General features: G+C 44.0%; 1 protein-coding gene across 1 annotated transcript in view; it reads right to left on the bottom strand.

Moving 5' to 3' along the window:
* The window catches only part of LOC139277363 (metabotropic glutamate receptor 7-like), a 921,672-nt gene that overhangs the window by 502,874 nt on the left and 403,530 nt on the right, over positions 1-15,268 (bottom strand). Inside the window, exons 3-4 of the mRNA XM_070895726.1 lie at positions 8,733-8,868; positions 2,564-2,718 (exon numbers count right to left, since the gene is read on the bottom strand). Of these exons, the coding sequence (XP_070751827.1) occupies positions 2,564-2,718; positions 8,733-8,868 (291 nt within the window). The remainder of the gene's footprint in view (positions 1-2,563; positions 2,719-8,732; positions 8,869-15,268) is intronic.

Here is a 15,268-nt window from a genome sequence, read left to right as displayed (position 1 = left end):
ACCCCCCCGAATCCCTACACCACCCTCCCCCCAATCTTTACACCCCCCCGAATCCCTACACCACCCCCCACAATCTCTACACCCCCCCCCAATCTCTACACCCCCCCCCCAATCCCTACACCCCCCGAATCCCTACACCAACCCCCCCCTCCAATCCCTACAACCCCCACCCCCGCCAAACAACACTTTCTTCTTTAATCACATGCAATTCAAGTTTCAAATTCCTATAGGTTAGACTTTTAAACTGTTTCAATAGAGATGGTGCAAAACTCTCGGAAACCCATTGAAGTTGCAAAATTGCATCTCATGTTTCATAAGGGATCAGTAACAGCTCTCTCCTTTCTCCGATTAGGCACGGAAGATGGTTGGAGGAGTCTTTAAGATGGTTGGAGGAATATGCACAGTGCAAGAATGACATCCCTAACAATTTCTGCTGATTTATCTTTGGCTCAAGGCCCTATTTATAAAGAATAAGCTTTTTTCTCATTTGTTCTCAGAATGTGCACAACACTGCCAAGCTGCTTTTATTGCCTATCTGTAGTTGCCCTGAATTGATTTTTTAAGACTTGACTTTAAGAAAGAAGTTACATTTATGTTCCGCAGTGCAGCACTCCCTCGGTGTCATACTAGGCCGCTTCAGAGGGCATTGAGAATCCGCCACATGATGCCAACTAGAGTCGTGTATTGACCAGACTAGGTCGGGGTAACACATTCCCTTCCCCGAGGAACAGTAGTGAACCAGTTGGGCTTTTACAAGAATCTGGCAGCTTTCACTGTCATATTTTCTGATACCAGGCCACAAATTAGCAACACTGCTTATTGGAAAGAAACTAATATAAAATTGAAAAAGTCAACCTGAAACCCTATTTCAGTTTGGGGAGATTGATAGGAAGAAAGATCTTGCATTTATATAGCTCATTTCACGGCCTCAAGACATCCCAAAGCCCTTCACTGCCGGCTACATGAAAATTAAAATTCCCTCTACATTTCCCCAAGAACACGCCTTATCCCAAACTACACCAGTGTGACATCTCTACTTCTCACGGCAACCACCCTTTGTCATCCTTTTGGGAGACTGCCAATTTGATGTTAATTAAGCGACAAGTTCTGGGCCCATTAATAATCGCCTCCTTCTCCTCAGTACTTGCACAGGAGATCAGAAGATCAAACTTGCATCTTATAACTCTGGGCTGCAATCAAACCAGAGTGCTAGAGGTGAAAGATCAGTCATCCAGCTCATTGAATAACCCAAATTCCTTATCTATTCTAAACTTATGTGAGTAAAAGGGATAGAAGCAGAATTTGCATGGTACCTATTAACTTCTATATTGTACGGATGTGTCCATCAGCAGGAAAAGTTGGAACAAACAGACTAAGTTTATCATGTCATTGCAACTGTTCAAGTAAAGCAAACCACAGCGGAAACAAGAGTCCAGCAGTATTTTAAATAAAGTGGTCTTTTGCAGTGTTGAGAACACCGTTATTTTCTCAGTGCTCTTTCACTGTAGACGTTAATATTCATTCTTCACTACTTAGAAATCAGCATAATTCACCATAATTTGATGATCAGATAAAAGTTATCCACAGGTCCTAACTTTTGTTACAGACATGTTTACAGATGGAACAGCAAGAATACTAAAACTGTACCAACACTGCTAAGCTGCGTTTATCGCCTATCTGTAGTTGCCCAGAATTGATTTTAAGAATTGACTTTAAGAAAGAAGTTGCATTTATATTGCGCAGCCCAGATATATATTACTGCTTGACACTGTTATTATGAATCTCGGGGAAAGGCCAATCAATCCAAAACCTACTAAGCTGTTATTTTGCTACAAATGATCCATTATTTCTAGCTTGATATAGGCAAACACAGACTGATCAAAGTTTGGAAAGTTCCTACTGTAGATCTGTTGAGTGAAGCAGTATTATAATGTTGCATTACTACTCATATCAGCTTCTACTACAGATTTGGCCAAACAGCCACAAAATGTATCATGTTGACTGCTTTAGCAATCTGCAGCCCCCTCACCCCATCACACCCTCCCTCCCCAACATGTTATCTATAAAAAAAACACAGAAACACAGGAAATAGCATCACAGTGAGAGACCAAAATACCTATATTGGTTTTATTCCTCACGCAATGATTGCTTACAGATGCAATGGCTGCATAGCAGAAAAAAATCATTAATTATTCTGAACCCACGCTATGAAGGCATTCAACTGGACAATCATATTCTTCTGCCAAAACATCCATTCCACTGGCAATAATTTTGATTGTGGTCCAGATCTAGAGCATCGAAATCAATCACTAACACTGAGACAGACAATTCTGCAGCGACAGAATAAGTTAACTGTTGAGTCAAGTGGGACCAATGTTTGAGGAATCGCACTTCCAAAATAGGATGCTGTAAAAATATTACTCTATTATAAAACATGTCACCTTTACTATCTATAGCTTATATTAACGACTGAGATAGTGCTTCCTGAACTCTTACAAAAGTGTTCACCTTGTCACAGCGTGTCGGTTATGCAATGGAATGATTCAAATCCCCAAGTTCTTACCTTCCACAGAGGCTCGTTTGGGTAGAATGGTCACTGCCCCCTCAGCCACTTCCCCCTGCTGTTTTACTGGAGAATTCTTCGAGCCCCAGCTGTCGGAGCCGACCCAGATAAAATGGCCTGCTTTGTTTGCTCTTTTTCCAGCTGCAAGTACCTGCCTGCACAAAATAACCAAGAGTTCTGCCATCAGAAGATGTTGGATTGAACACATCAAATGAAACATTTAAATGGATATGAAGATTAATGAAGGATAACAACAACACGTTCTCTTTAAAGGACCCATCTGACAGCTCTGATTTTCTTACCCAAATCATGCCAGAATGAATCGTTAGTACCTGGTTATCTGCAACATCCTGGTTAGTGATGGGGAAGGTAACATTGCAAATAGGAATGAATGATTAATCAAAATTCTTACTGAAGGTGATCTGATTTGGACCATCCAGGATCATTCACATTTGTCACTGAGTTCATCTTTTCCTTAACAAATCCCATTAGGTAAGTGCAGAAGTACTGCCCTCCCTCTGTGCATTTGTGCCATTATTTATCCCCTTCCCCCTTAGATTTGTGACAGACAACCAACTGTGGTCTTTCGCTACAGCAACTAAAGTCTTAAAAAATATATCTTTTCAGTTCTAACATGTGCAGAGGATTCTGCGGCGATCTACTAGTGGTGGAGGCCAATTCTTCCTCGTCAGTTCTTGGTTAATCTCATGTTTAATTCTTTAGTGGTTTAGTGGAGACTATCCTTCTTTTTGGTCATCCCTAGTGTTCTATTTTCAGTGGCCATGAAATCGAGGTCTAATCCTTCCTGATGTAGAGATGAGTTTGAATTTGTATTGGAGGGAGCTGATGAAGGAATTTATTCATGCCCTTCCTTATAGAATTATGTTTTGTGATTTTCATACCTAAAATTTTAAGTTTCTAAGCCTAACCAGAACCAAAATACTAAATCGGGATTATAAAAAAAGACTTGCATTTTTCTATCACCTTTCATGGCCTCAGGACATCCCAAAGCACTTTACAGCCAACAAAGAACGTTTTTTTAAAGTGTAGTCACTGTTGTAATGTATGAAACATGACAGTAAGCTCCCAGAAAAAGCAATGTGATATTGACCAGATAATCTGTTTTAGTGATGTTGATTGAGGAATAATTATTGGCCAGGACACCGGGGATAACTGTTCTTCTTTGAAATAGTGCCATGGTTTCTTGTACACCCACCTGAGAGAGCAAGTATCTCATCCAAAAGATGACATCTCTGACAGTGCACTGCTCCCCCTGTATGGCACTGAAGTGTCAGCCTAGAGTTTATGCTCAAGTCTCTGGAGTGGGACTTGAACCCACAAGCTTCTGACTCAGAGGCAAGAGTGCTACCCACTGAACCACGGCTGACACACAACTATCTACTATGGATAGTAGATAGTAAAATCATGCACAACGGATCTATAATGTCCCAACTCGACTACGGCCAGACATTCATAAAATTGGCCATCATGATTTCACCTTTTCCAAACCATAATCCCCACCCATTATGTTAACCTGTGTAAATTAATTACTCAATGTACAAAAGGAACCCTTTAGATAAATATCTTCTACCCTGAATACACCATGTCCAGCAATATAGCTCTGCCCATTACATGATACAGAGTTAGTACTAGTGTCTTTCACAAGTAAATGCAGATCTATGGTTCACATATTCACACCAAGCCACCTCTACTTTTCCATATATAGACATTCAAATGAACTAGAATTACACAGCAGAAAGGTGCCAGATACAGCCCACTCACATGTGTAAAATGTTTGGCTGTGAGAGACTATTTTAAGGACTAACCATATGGGAGAAATGTATTAGTTTAAGCAGGTTGGATATCTGCTGCCTAACTTGGCACACTGCTCAACCTTGAGCTCAGCAACTGCCCACACATTCACTCCATTACCAAGACAATTTTTTATTTTTTATTTATTCATTCATGTGATGTGGGCGTTACTGGAAAGGACAGCTTTTATTGCCCATCCCTAATTGCCCTTGAGAAGGTAGTGCTGAGCGACCTTCTTGAACCGCTGCAATCCATGTGGTGCAGGTACTCCCACAGTGCTGTTAGGGAGGGAGTTCCAGGATTTTGACTCAGTGACAATGAACGGAACATTTGGAGCTGTACTCATCCAGGCAAGTGGAGAATATTCCATCACAGTCCTGATTTATGCCATGTATGTTGTGGAAAGGCTTTGGAGGTCAGGAGGTGAGATACTCGCTGCAGAATACTCAGCCTCTGATCTGCTCTTGCAGTCACAGTATTTCACATCATAGACCCAATTCATGTCCGGACCGGGGTCAAGCAGGGCTGCGTCATCGCCCCAACCCTCTTCTCAATCTTCCTCGCTGCCATGCTCCACCTCACAGTTGATAAGCTCCCCACTGGAGTGGAGCTAAACTACAGAACCAGTGGGAAGCTGTTCAACCTTCGCCGTCTCCAGGCCAGATCCAAGACCACGCCAACCTCTGTCATCGAGCTACAGTACGCGGATGATGCCTGCGTCTGTGCACACACAGAGGCTGAACTCCAGGACACAGTCGACGTATCTAAGGAGGCGTATGAAAGCATGGGCCTTACGCTAAACATTAGTAAGACAAAGCACTGGCCCCCAAACATCAAGATCTACGGCAATGTGGACCACTTCCCCTATCTTGGGAGCCTCCTATCAATAAGAGTAGGCATTGATGATGAGATCCAACACCGCCTCCAGTGTGCCAGTGCAGCCTTCGGCCGCCTGAGGAAAAGAGTGTTTGAAGATCAGTCCCTCAAAACTGCCACTAAGCTCATGGTCTACAGGGCCATAGTAATACCTGCTCTCCTGTATGGCTCAGAGACGTGGACCATGTACAGCAGACACCTCAAGTCGCTGGAGAATTACCACCAGCGATGTCTCCGCAAGGTCCTGCAAATCCCCTGGGAGGACAGACGCACAAACATTAGCGTCCTCATCCAGGCCAACATCCCCAGCATTGAAGCACTGACCACACTTGATCAGCTCCGCTGGGCAGGTCACATAGTTCGCATGCCAGACACGAGACTCCCAAAGCAAGTGCTCTAATCGGAACTCGTCCACGGCAAACGAGCCAAAGGCAGGCAGAGGAAACGTTACAAGGACACCCTCAAAGCTTCCCTGATAAAGTGCGACATCCCCACTGACACCTGGGAGTCCTTGGCCATAGACCGCCCTAAGTGGAGGAAGTGCATTCGGGAGGACGCTGAGCTCCTCGAGTACCGTCGCCGAGAGCATGCAGAAATCAAGCGCAGGCAGCGGAAGGAGCATGCGGCAAACCAGGCTCCGTGCCCACCCTTTCCCTCAACGACTATCTGTCCGACCTGTGACAGAAACTGTGGTTCTCGTATTGGACTGCACAGTCACCTAAGAACTCATGCTAAGAGTGGAAGCAAGTCTTCCTCGATCCCGAGGGACTGCCTATGATTTAGGTAGCTGGTCCAATTAAGTGTCTGGTCAAGGGTGACCCCTAGGATGTTGATGGTGAGGGATTCAATAACGGTAATGCCATTGAATGTCAATGGGGAGGTGGTTAGACTCTCTCTTGTTGGAGATGATTATTGCCTGGCACTTGTGTGACACGAATGTTACTTGGCACTTATCAGTCCAGGCCTGAATGTCATCCAGGCCTTGCTGCATGCGGGCATTAACTGATTCATTATCTGAGGAATTGTGAATGCAACTGAACACTGTGCAATCATCAGCAAACATTCCTATTTTGTACCTTAAGATGGAGGGCAGGTCATTGATGAAACAGATGAAGATGATTGAGCCTAAGACCTATCCTTAAGATCTCCTGCAGCGATGTCCTGGGGCTGAGATGATTGGCCCCCAACAACCACAACCTTTGTGCTTGGTATGACTCCAGCCAGTGGAGAGTTTTCCCCCTGATTCTCATCGACATCAATTTTACTAGGGCTCCTCAACGCCACACTTGGTCAAATTCTGCCTTGATGTCAAGGGCAGTCACTCTTACCTCACCTCCTGGAATTCAACTCTTTTGCCCATGTTTGGACTAAGGCTGTAATGAGGTCTGGAGCTGGGTTGTCCTGATGGACCCCAAACTGAGCATCGGTGAGTAAGTGCCACTTGATCACACTGTCAACGACACTTTCCATCACTTTACTAAAGATTGACAGTAGACTGATAGGGTGATAATTGGCCAAATTGGATTTGTCCTGCTTTTTGTGGACAGGGCATACCTGGGCAATTTTCCACTTTGTCAGGTAGATGCCAGCTTGGCTAGAAGTGTGGCTAGTTCTGGAGCACAAGTCTTTGGCAGTATAGCCAGATGTTGTCGACGCCCACAGCCTTTGCTGTATCCAGTGCACTCAGCCATTTCTCGATATCACGTGGAGTGAATCGACTGAAGACTGGCCGAAAATGGTTGCGAATGCTTCAGCCTTGTCTTTTGCACTCACGTGCTGGACTCCATCATCATTGAGGATGTTCATGCAGCTTCCTCCCGTTAGTTGGTTAATTATCCACTATCATTCAAACTGGATGTGGCAGGACCACAGAGCTTTGATGTGATCTGTTTGTTGTGGGATTGCTTGGCTGTCTATAGCATGCTCGTTCAACTGTTTAGCATGCTTGTAGTCCTGTATTGCAGCTTCATTCACCATGTTGGCACCTCATTTTCAGCCTGGTGCTGCTCCTGACATGCTCCACTACACTCCTCATTGAACGTGGGTTGGTGCCCTAGCTTGATGGTAATGCTAGAGTGAGGGATATGCAGGGCCATAAGGTTACAGATTGTGGTGGAATGCAATTCTGCTGCTGCTGATGGCTCACAGAGCCTCATGGACTCCCAGTTTTCAGTTGCTAAATCTGGTCTATAATCTATCCCATTTAGCACGGTGGTAGTGCCACACAACATGATGGAGGGTGTCCTCAGTGTGAAGATAGGACTTCGTCCCACAATGACTGTATGGTGGTCACTGCTTTCAATATTGTCATGGACATATGCTTCTGTGACAGGTAGATTGGTGAGGAAGGGGTCAAGTAGGTTTTTCCCTCATGTTGGTTATCTCACCACCTGCTGCAGGCCCAGTCTGGCAGCTATGTCCTTCAGGACTCGGCCAGCTCAGCCAGTAGTGGTGCTACTGAGTCACTCTTGGTGATGGACATTGAGGTCCCCCACTCTGATTACATTCTGTGACCTTGAAACCCTCAGTGCTTCTACCAAGTGGTATTCAACATGAAGGAGTACTGATTCATCAGCTGAGGGAGGGCGGTCGGTAATCAGCAGGAGGTTTCGTTGCCCATGCTTGATCTGATGCCATTAGACATCGTGGGATCCGGAATCTATGTTGAAGACTCCCAGGACCACACCTTCCCAACGATATACCACTGTGCTGCCACCTCTGTGCAGCCATGGTGGGATTTGACTCCCTTTGACGGATTATTAGTCCGAGCCTCTGGATTCCTAGTCCAGTGACATGACCACTATGCTACCGTGCCCCTCCCACCTCCACAATATTGCCTGTCTCTGCTCCCCCACGCATGCTCCACGCCACCCCACCCCCGCGGAAATGGAAAAGACATCACAATTATCTCGGACAGGTTGAATGAACTGAACCAGCAACCTTTTCTTGTCTGTCATTTATCGTAAATTCATATAAAAACTCCTGACCTATATCTCCCTCATCTCGATGATCGACTTCTCTCATTTTCTCCTGGCTTCCTAACCTCAACCTTACAAGCTTCAACTCACTAAACATGTTGTAGCCCACATCCTCATCCAGGCAAAAGTCTCACATTCACATCTCAGAGCTTCACTGGGGTGAATTCAGACCATTACGCCTATCATGCCGGCATCATCCAAAGCCCATGTATGACTATTCTATAACAGACTTGTGCCCCCCTCCCTAACTCCATGCCAATTTTCAAAACCCTACTTTAAGTAACATTAAGTCTGTTCTGCTCATGCACCTGAAAATCTCTACAACTGTAACTTCCCTTTTACGAACAAATATGGATTGAACTTCCTTTTAAAATGATCACCTGTCAGTAACATCTTGTGTAATACAGCTTTAATTATTTATATAACATCAGTTGCCCTGCTAGAAAGAAGTGACGGGGCCAACATCCAGAGCAGAGAAAGCCCTTTGGACTTGAATCGCTTACCTGATATCATCTTCATTGGCAAAAATAATGATGCCGCGAACATCAGGCCTGTCCAAAAGACGCTTGATGATTCTATCATAGTCTCCTCTTCGGGGCTCCACTGGGATTTTCAAAGACTGAGCTATGCAAATCCCACCTGTGAGATGTGAAAAAAAATTCAAGATGAATAGAATAAAATTACAGAACCAAAAAAAAGGGTTCTTAATTAATTCTTCGTGAGAAATTCAGTTTTTCATCATTGCATTACACATCATTAGCAGATTTTTTTTGTTCTGTCACTTGAACTTTTTGTATTTCCACAGGTTCTTTTTGATTAAGAGATTAACATGAAAGTGCCGGACTCCATTTTGTTACTAGTTTAGTTGCCGGGCCTCCGTGAACAGTATCAAGGACCGTTTCAAGGAGTCCTTCAGAGACAGACAACGTCAAAATTGATTCCTTTTAAAAGAGTATCTCACAATCCAGAGGCCTTTTCAAGAAGATCTCTAACAGGATCCTGAGGGATGAACTTGGATAAAATGTTTAGTAACGTTAGCCACAATAAAAACCAGCAAACTGCTACTTTGGATGAGGCATGCATCTGATCTGGCAGACGCTAAAGATCCCATGGCACTATTGTGCGCCTCTACTTAAAATCGGCTTCACACTCTCCTTAATATTCCCTTCACACTCCAGCACTGCAAGTTAACAAGAGCAATTTGATATATAACATCGAAACAAAAACTCTCTGGCACCATAAATGAAAGTATACTCTTGTTTGGTGCCACTCTTGAACGATACTGTGTCACAGAAATAGGTCTGAGGCAGCTCTAGACTTATAGAGCACAGGTGGAGGCCAATTGGCCCAATGTGCCTGTGCAGCTCTTTGAAAGAACTATCAAAATAGTCCCACTCTGCCGCTCCTTCCTCACAGCCTTGCAAATTTCTCCTTTTCAAGTATTTATCCAATTCCCTTTTGAACGTTACTATTGAATCTGCTTCCACCAATCTTTCATCGCTGGTTTCATTCTGGTAAATCTCCTCTGCACCCTCTCCAAGGCCTTGACATCCTTCCTAATGTGTAGGACCCAGAATTGGACACGATACTCCAACTGAGGCCCAAAGGCCCAGCATAACTTCCTTGCTAAACATTTAAAAATTTACAGTTCTAATCAACAAAACAGCACAATGTAACTACAACTTTTTCTTTACAATACTAACACAGTGCACAGCCTTCAGCTCACAATGTAGGACACTAAAAAAGGCACAACTTGCACTTATATAGCATTTTTCATGACCTCAGGATGTTCCAACATGCTTTACAATCAATGAAGTACAGCCACACGATCAAATCTCACATTTTCTCATCAAGTAACTATTACTTTTGTCCTGAGGTTCACATGAATATCCCAAGTACAATGTGCCATGATCCCGGCAGATCATTCTTGACAACTATGACTTGTCACCACTTGCTTCCTTATTCTCTAGTCCACTCAGCAAGAGCGATTAGCTGTTTCCAGTTCATGTTTCATTGGCACATGGCAATACTGCCAAAACTCAGTGGTGAAGAAAATACTCCTGTCAGAGAATTAAATAACAAGAACTTGCATTTACAAAGTGCCGTTAAAATATTAAAGCAGCATCACAGTAGCATGATCAAACTCAATGGATACCGTTCAAAGGAGGAGATATTAAGAGGAGGTAACCAAAATCTTAATCAAAGAGGCAATCTCTGGTCTTCTAGTCCTCCCTGGTGCACTTTCCCACTACCTCAGTTAAATCTTGCGCTCCTTTCCCTCACACATCTCCCAGGTCCTGGCACTCTCCTTTCTCCCATCTCCAACCTGCTCAGTTTAAGTTGACATTCTCCTCCTCTCTCACAGTTCATACTAGCAATCTCCTTCCCCCTCACCATTCCCACACTACTCTTGGCTAAATAATACTAACAGCATCATTGATTTACAGATGGTAACCCAGTCTGAATCGGCTTTGCTTTCATTGTTTATAACACTACCGATGTGGGTTTTAAGGAGGGTCTTAAAGGAGGAGAGACTAAGCGGTTTAGGGAAGGAATTGCACTGCATGGGGCCTGGGTGACTGGAGGCACGGCCACCAATGGTGTGGCTGAGGGGGATACACAAATGCCCAAAGTCAGAGGAATGGAGAGCTCTAGCCACAGAATAGCAAACATGGAGAAATTGTACAAGGACAGACATGCTCCATTCTAAAAGGGGACAAATCTAGAATGATGATTTGTTTTAATATTTTTTTTAATCCAAGGCTTTTCCATTAACCAACTGTCCTTTTGTCTGGGATAAGTCTGGTTAAAATTTGATTGTAGTTACCAATTTGGTCTCAACAGTCACTGCTGTCCCTGGAACCACTGCTGTGTCTGATCACTTCCTTCACACATCAGTGATTGTTCATTGAGACTCAACACCACTGCAATGTAATAGCATTGTGCAAAATCCCCTTCTGTCCCGTCTGCCTCCACTAATGGCCCCTGTGCATTTTATAAAGAGCCTGTTTGGCGTGGCCCTCGACAATGTGGACCATTTCCCATACCTCGGGAGCTTCTTATCAACAAAAGCAGACATTGATGAGGAGATTCAACACCGACTCCAGTGCGCCAGTGCAGCCTTCGGCTGCCTGAGGAAAAGAGCGTTCGAAGACCAGGCCCTCAAATCTACCACCAAGTTCATGGTCTACAGGGCTGTAGTAATACCGGCCCTCCTGTATGGCTCAGAGGCTTGGACCATGTACAGTAGACACCTCAAGTCGCTGGAAATATATCACCAACGATGACTCCGCAAGATCCTACAAATCCCCTGGGAGGACAGGCGCACCAACATCAGCGTTCTCGTCCTGGCTAACATCCCCAGCATTGAAGCACTGACCACATTCGATCAGCTCCGCTGGACAGGCCACATAGTCCGCATGCCAGACACGAGACTCCCAAAGCAAGTGCTCTATGCAGAGCTCCTTCATGGCAAATGAGCCAAAGATGGGCAGCGGAAACGTTATAAGGACACCCTCAAAGCCTTCCTGATAAAGTGCGACATCCCCACTGACATCTGGGAGCCCCTGGCCAAAGACCGCCCTGAGTGGAGAAAGTGCATCCGGGAGGGCACTGAACTTCTCGAGTCTCAACACCGAGAGCGTGAAGAGGTCAGGCGCAGGCAGCGGAAGGAGCGTGCGGCAAACCAGCCCCACCCACCCCTTCCCTCAGCGACTGTCTGTCCCAAATGTGACAGAGTCTGTGGCTCTCGTTTTGGACTGTTCAGCCATCAAAGAACTCACTTCAGGAGCGGAAGGAAGTCTTTCTCAATTCCGAGAGGCTGCCTATGATGATGATGAGACATATACAGTACAATTAAACTGAAACTCAAAAAATGTATTTTTTTTAAATAAAAAAATATTTCCTGTGGATTCACTGTTTGACTACAGTTGGCAGAGGTTCATCTGATTCAGACTGAGATTTGGAGGACTAACACAGAGATTGGGTTGAAAAATAACCTTGACTAAGGCCAAAGCAACATCAGCATTAACACTTACAGGCTTCCACACATTGCTGCCAATTGGACATCCATATGGGTCTACTGATGCCATTGTTGCTGTGGGAACAGACTCCTTTCAGGTCATCATCAAGACGTATGCTGAAATAATTTTTATGTTTTCTAATCTGGGCATGTGCCCAGACCCAAGGAGAAATTATAGTTTACACCAGATTATCCCGGACTGAGGGCATGAGTTGCCTTCTTCTTGTAAACAGCCCGATATTGAAGGAGCTACAGATCACAAAAAGTCAATTGATCAACCTGCCATTGGGCCAAAGTTTCTGCTGAAAGGTCACGACCAGAAATGTGGACTCTGATTCTCTCTCTACAGATTTTGCTCGGACTGCTAAGTGTTTCCAGCATTTTCTGGTTTCATTTCAGATTTCCAGCATCCGCAGTATTTTGCTTTTGTCTCATTGGGTTAAGACCACCCTGTTTCTGTAAATACAAGGGGCAGGCACCATGCATTTGCTCTTTAGGTCTCTATTATACGGGGAACCCAGCAAGACTACACAGAATAGGAGCCAGGTGCATGGAAGTTACTTTCCCCAAACAGGATCCCTTTTGTTGATGTTTAAACACCAAGTAGTGCGGGCTTAAATGATGGGAAGGTTTTAATGGAGGTTTAGCAGCAGATATGCACTGGAAGTGGTTCAGGATAGGTGCATTGAGTGAGCTCCGTGATCTGTTTCTCACCTGGCTGAGGCTCAGCCTGTGAAAGGAGAGCACCAACCTGTCAACCCTCAATACATAACACTAATAAATATATGCTTACAATTTACATTGCATGTATCTACAGTATCATGTAAAGCAATCTGGAGTGTACTTTGGCTTATAAACATTGATAAGAAGCAAGGGGTTAAAAAGAGTGGGATGCACAATCTGCCTTGATATCTTGTCACTTTGGAGATGGGGGTAGGGTGATAGAATATCTGCTGTGTGGTGTGTGCTATCCATTGAAGGGATGAATATCAATTACTTAGTGATACCGGTACTGTGATGGTGAATTTCTATGTAATGTGTTGCACAAAATATATATCTGAACTCCTGTGTTGCACATAAATGTCCAGCATCTGTGTTTGACCTACAGTGTCTGCGTTTTGAAGGTGGGGGCAGTCTTGTTTGTTCACAGGCAAAAATCAGCATGAGTTTTGCAGGGGGGAGAAGAAAGAAGGAAAAGTGAATGCAGCATAAACTGAGGGAAGAGGGAAAGGTGAGAACCAGCATGGACAGGGAGGGCGGAAGGAGATTACCAGCTATAACTCGGGAAGGTGGGAGTTAATGCCACTATGAACTCGGTGATGAGAGGACAGTGTGATCATGAACTAGGAGAATGGTAGGAGAGTGTCGCATGAAATCAGGCACAAGAAGAGTGTTATATATGCTGACTATGGATGTACTCTATGTGTCGTCACTGTGAGATTGTTTAAGATGGAGACTTGTTTACCTGATGTACTATCAATAAGGTTCACACCATGTACATACATGCTGGCACCACTAGAGGGTGCAACTGGTGGAGACCGGGAGTTTCCTGCCGTGGTGGCAGGGCCCTGTATAAAAGGCTGCACACCATGCTTTTTGTACTTCACAATTGATAGATTTTAGCCTAACAAAAATTAGAAAAATAAGTGACATTGGATTTTCAACTGACCAATCAGATCATCACTTCCCCCAACAGCAATCTCAATTGTGAATCACTTCCTCCAACAGCCCTTAACCAGGTCATAGTTACTCCACCCAATTTGCAGAGACACCACTTTTTCCAAACCTTTACTCAGTTTACAGAAACAATCTCTGCCCTTCTAGCCCTCCATGGTGCACTTTTCTCTCACCTAGTTTGGAATAAAGGACCAAGGTCACTACAGTTCAAATACAACACATTGCCTTGAGGAGTATTCATAAGTACACTAAAGACATAACAAAGAGAAAGGAAATTGGCAGCATGGACTGTGGTGACAGGGCGGGGGTGGGCTGGGGATGGTAGATTGCCAGTATGAATTGTGGGAGGAGAGGAGAATCTCAACTTGAACTGGGAGGTTTGGAGATAGAGACGGGAGAGAGCACAGTGCCAACATGGACCTGGGAATGGGGGGTGGGAAAAAAGAATTAGGTTGAGAGAAAAGTGCACAATGGAGGGCTAGAAGGGCAGAGATTGTTTCTGTAAACTGAGTGAAGGTTTGGAAAAAGTGGTGCCTCTGCAAATTGGGTGGAGTAACTATGACCTGATTAAGGGCTGTTGGAGGAAGTGATTCACAATTGAGATTGCTGTTGGGGGAAGTGATGATCTGATTGGTCAGTTGAAAATCCAATGTCACTTATTTTTCTAATTTTTGTTCGGCTAAAATCTATCAATTGTGAAGTACAAAAAGTGTTTACAATTAACAAGAATGCACCATTTTAAATGCAGGTGCTCAAAATTGCCTGGGGAGGTGTACCCCTAGAAAGGCACCAACAGTTGTCATTAATATCAGCAACAGTTGAAAATGAGTGAGCACAATTCTAAATTTGCTGTCACAGCCTCACTAGAATGGTCAATAGGCTGGGCTTGAGTCCCCTATTAGCCATTAGGCAATTTAACAAAATAAACCGTTTTTCTCCCAGTCATAGATTTTCCGCTGATACTGCGAGAAAGAAATTTTAAAATCAGAACAGAAACAATCCATTTCTCGATAACAAATAGAGAGTTTATAATAAAACTGAACAAATTTCCATTCCTTTTCAAATAAAAGCCAACAACGCAATATCCATGTTCAACATACATTCCAAAACATTGCAAAATGCACTGATAAAAGTATCTTGTACCTTTAATACTTGTGTTCCCTTCAGGCTTTCATGTCCGTAATATTGGGTATGCCAGCATCTTAAATTACAAGCCTGTGTCTCACTGCACTTTTGGTGTAATTAATTGTTTTTGAGCTGTAAGCTTCTTTGGGGCTGTGTCAGCTTTATTGAAGCTATTAGTCATTGTTTATTTAGGTTGCCATTATCATCATGAAAGTC

The sequence above is a fragment of the Pristiophorus japonicus genome, chromosome 12 (assembly GCF_044704955.1).
Source record: "Pristiophorus japonicus isolate sPriJap1 chromosome 12, sPriJap1.hap1, whole genome shotgun sequence".
NCBI lineage: Eukaryota > Metazoa > Chordata > Chondrichthyes > Pristiophoridae > Pristiophorus > Pristiophorus japonicus.
The sequence above is the reverse complement of the archived record's forward strand: the minus strand, read 5'-3'. Positions and strand labels throughout refer to the sequence as shown.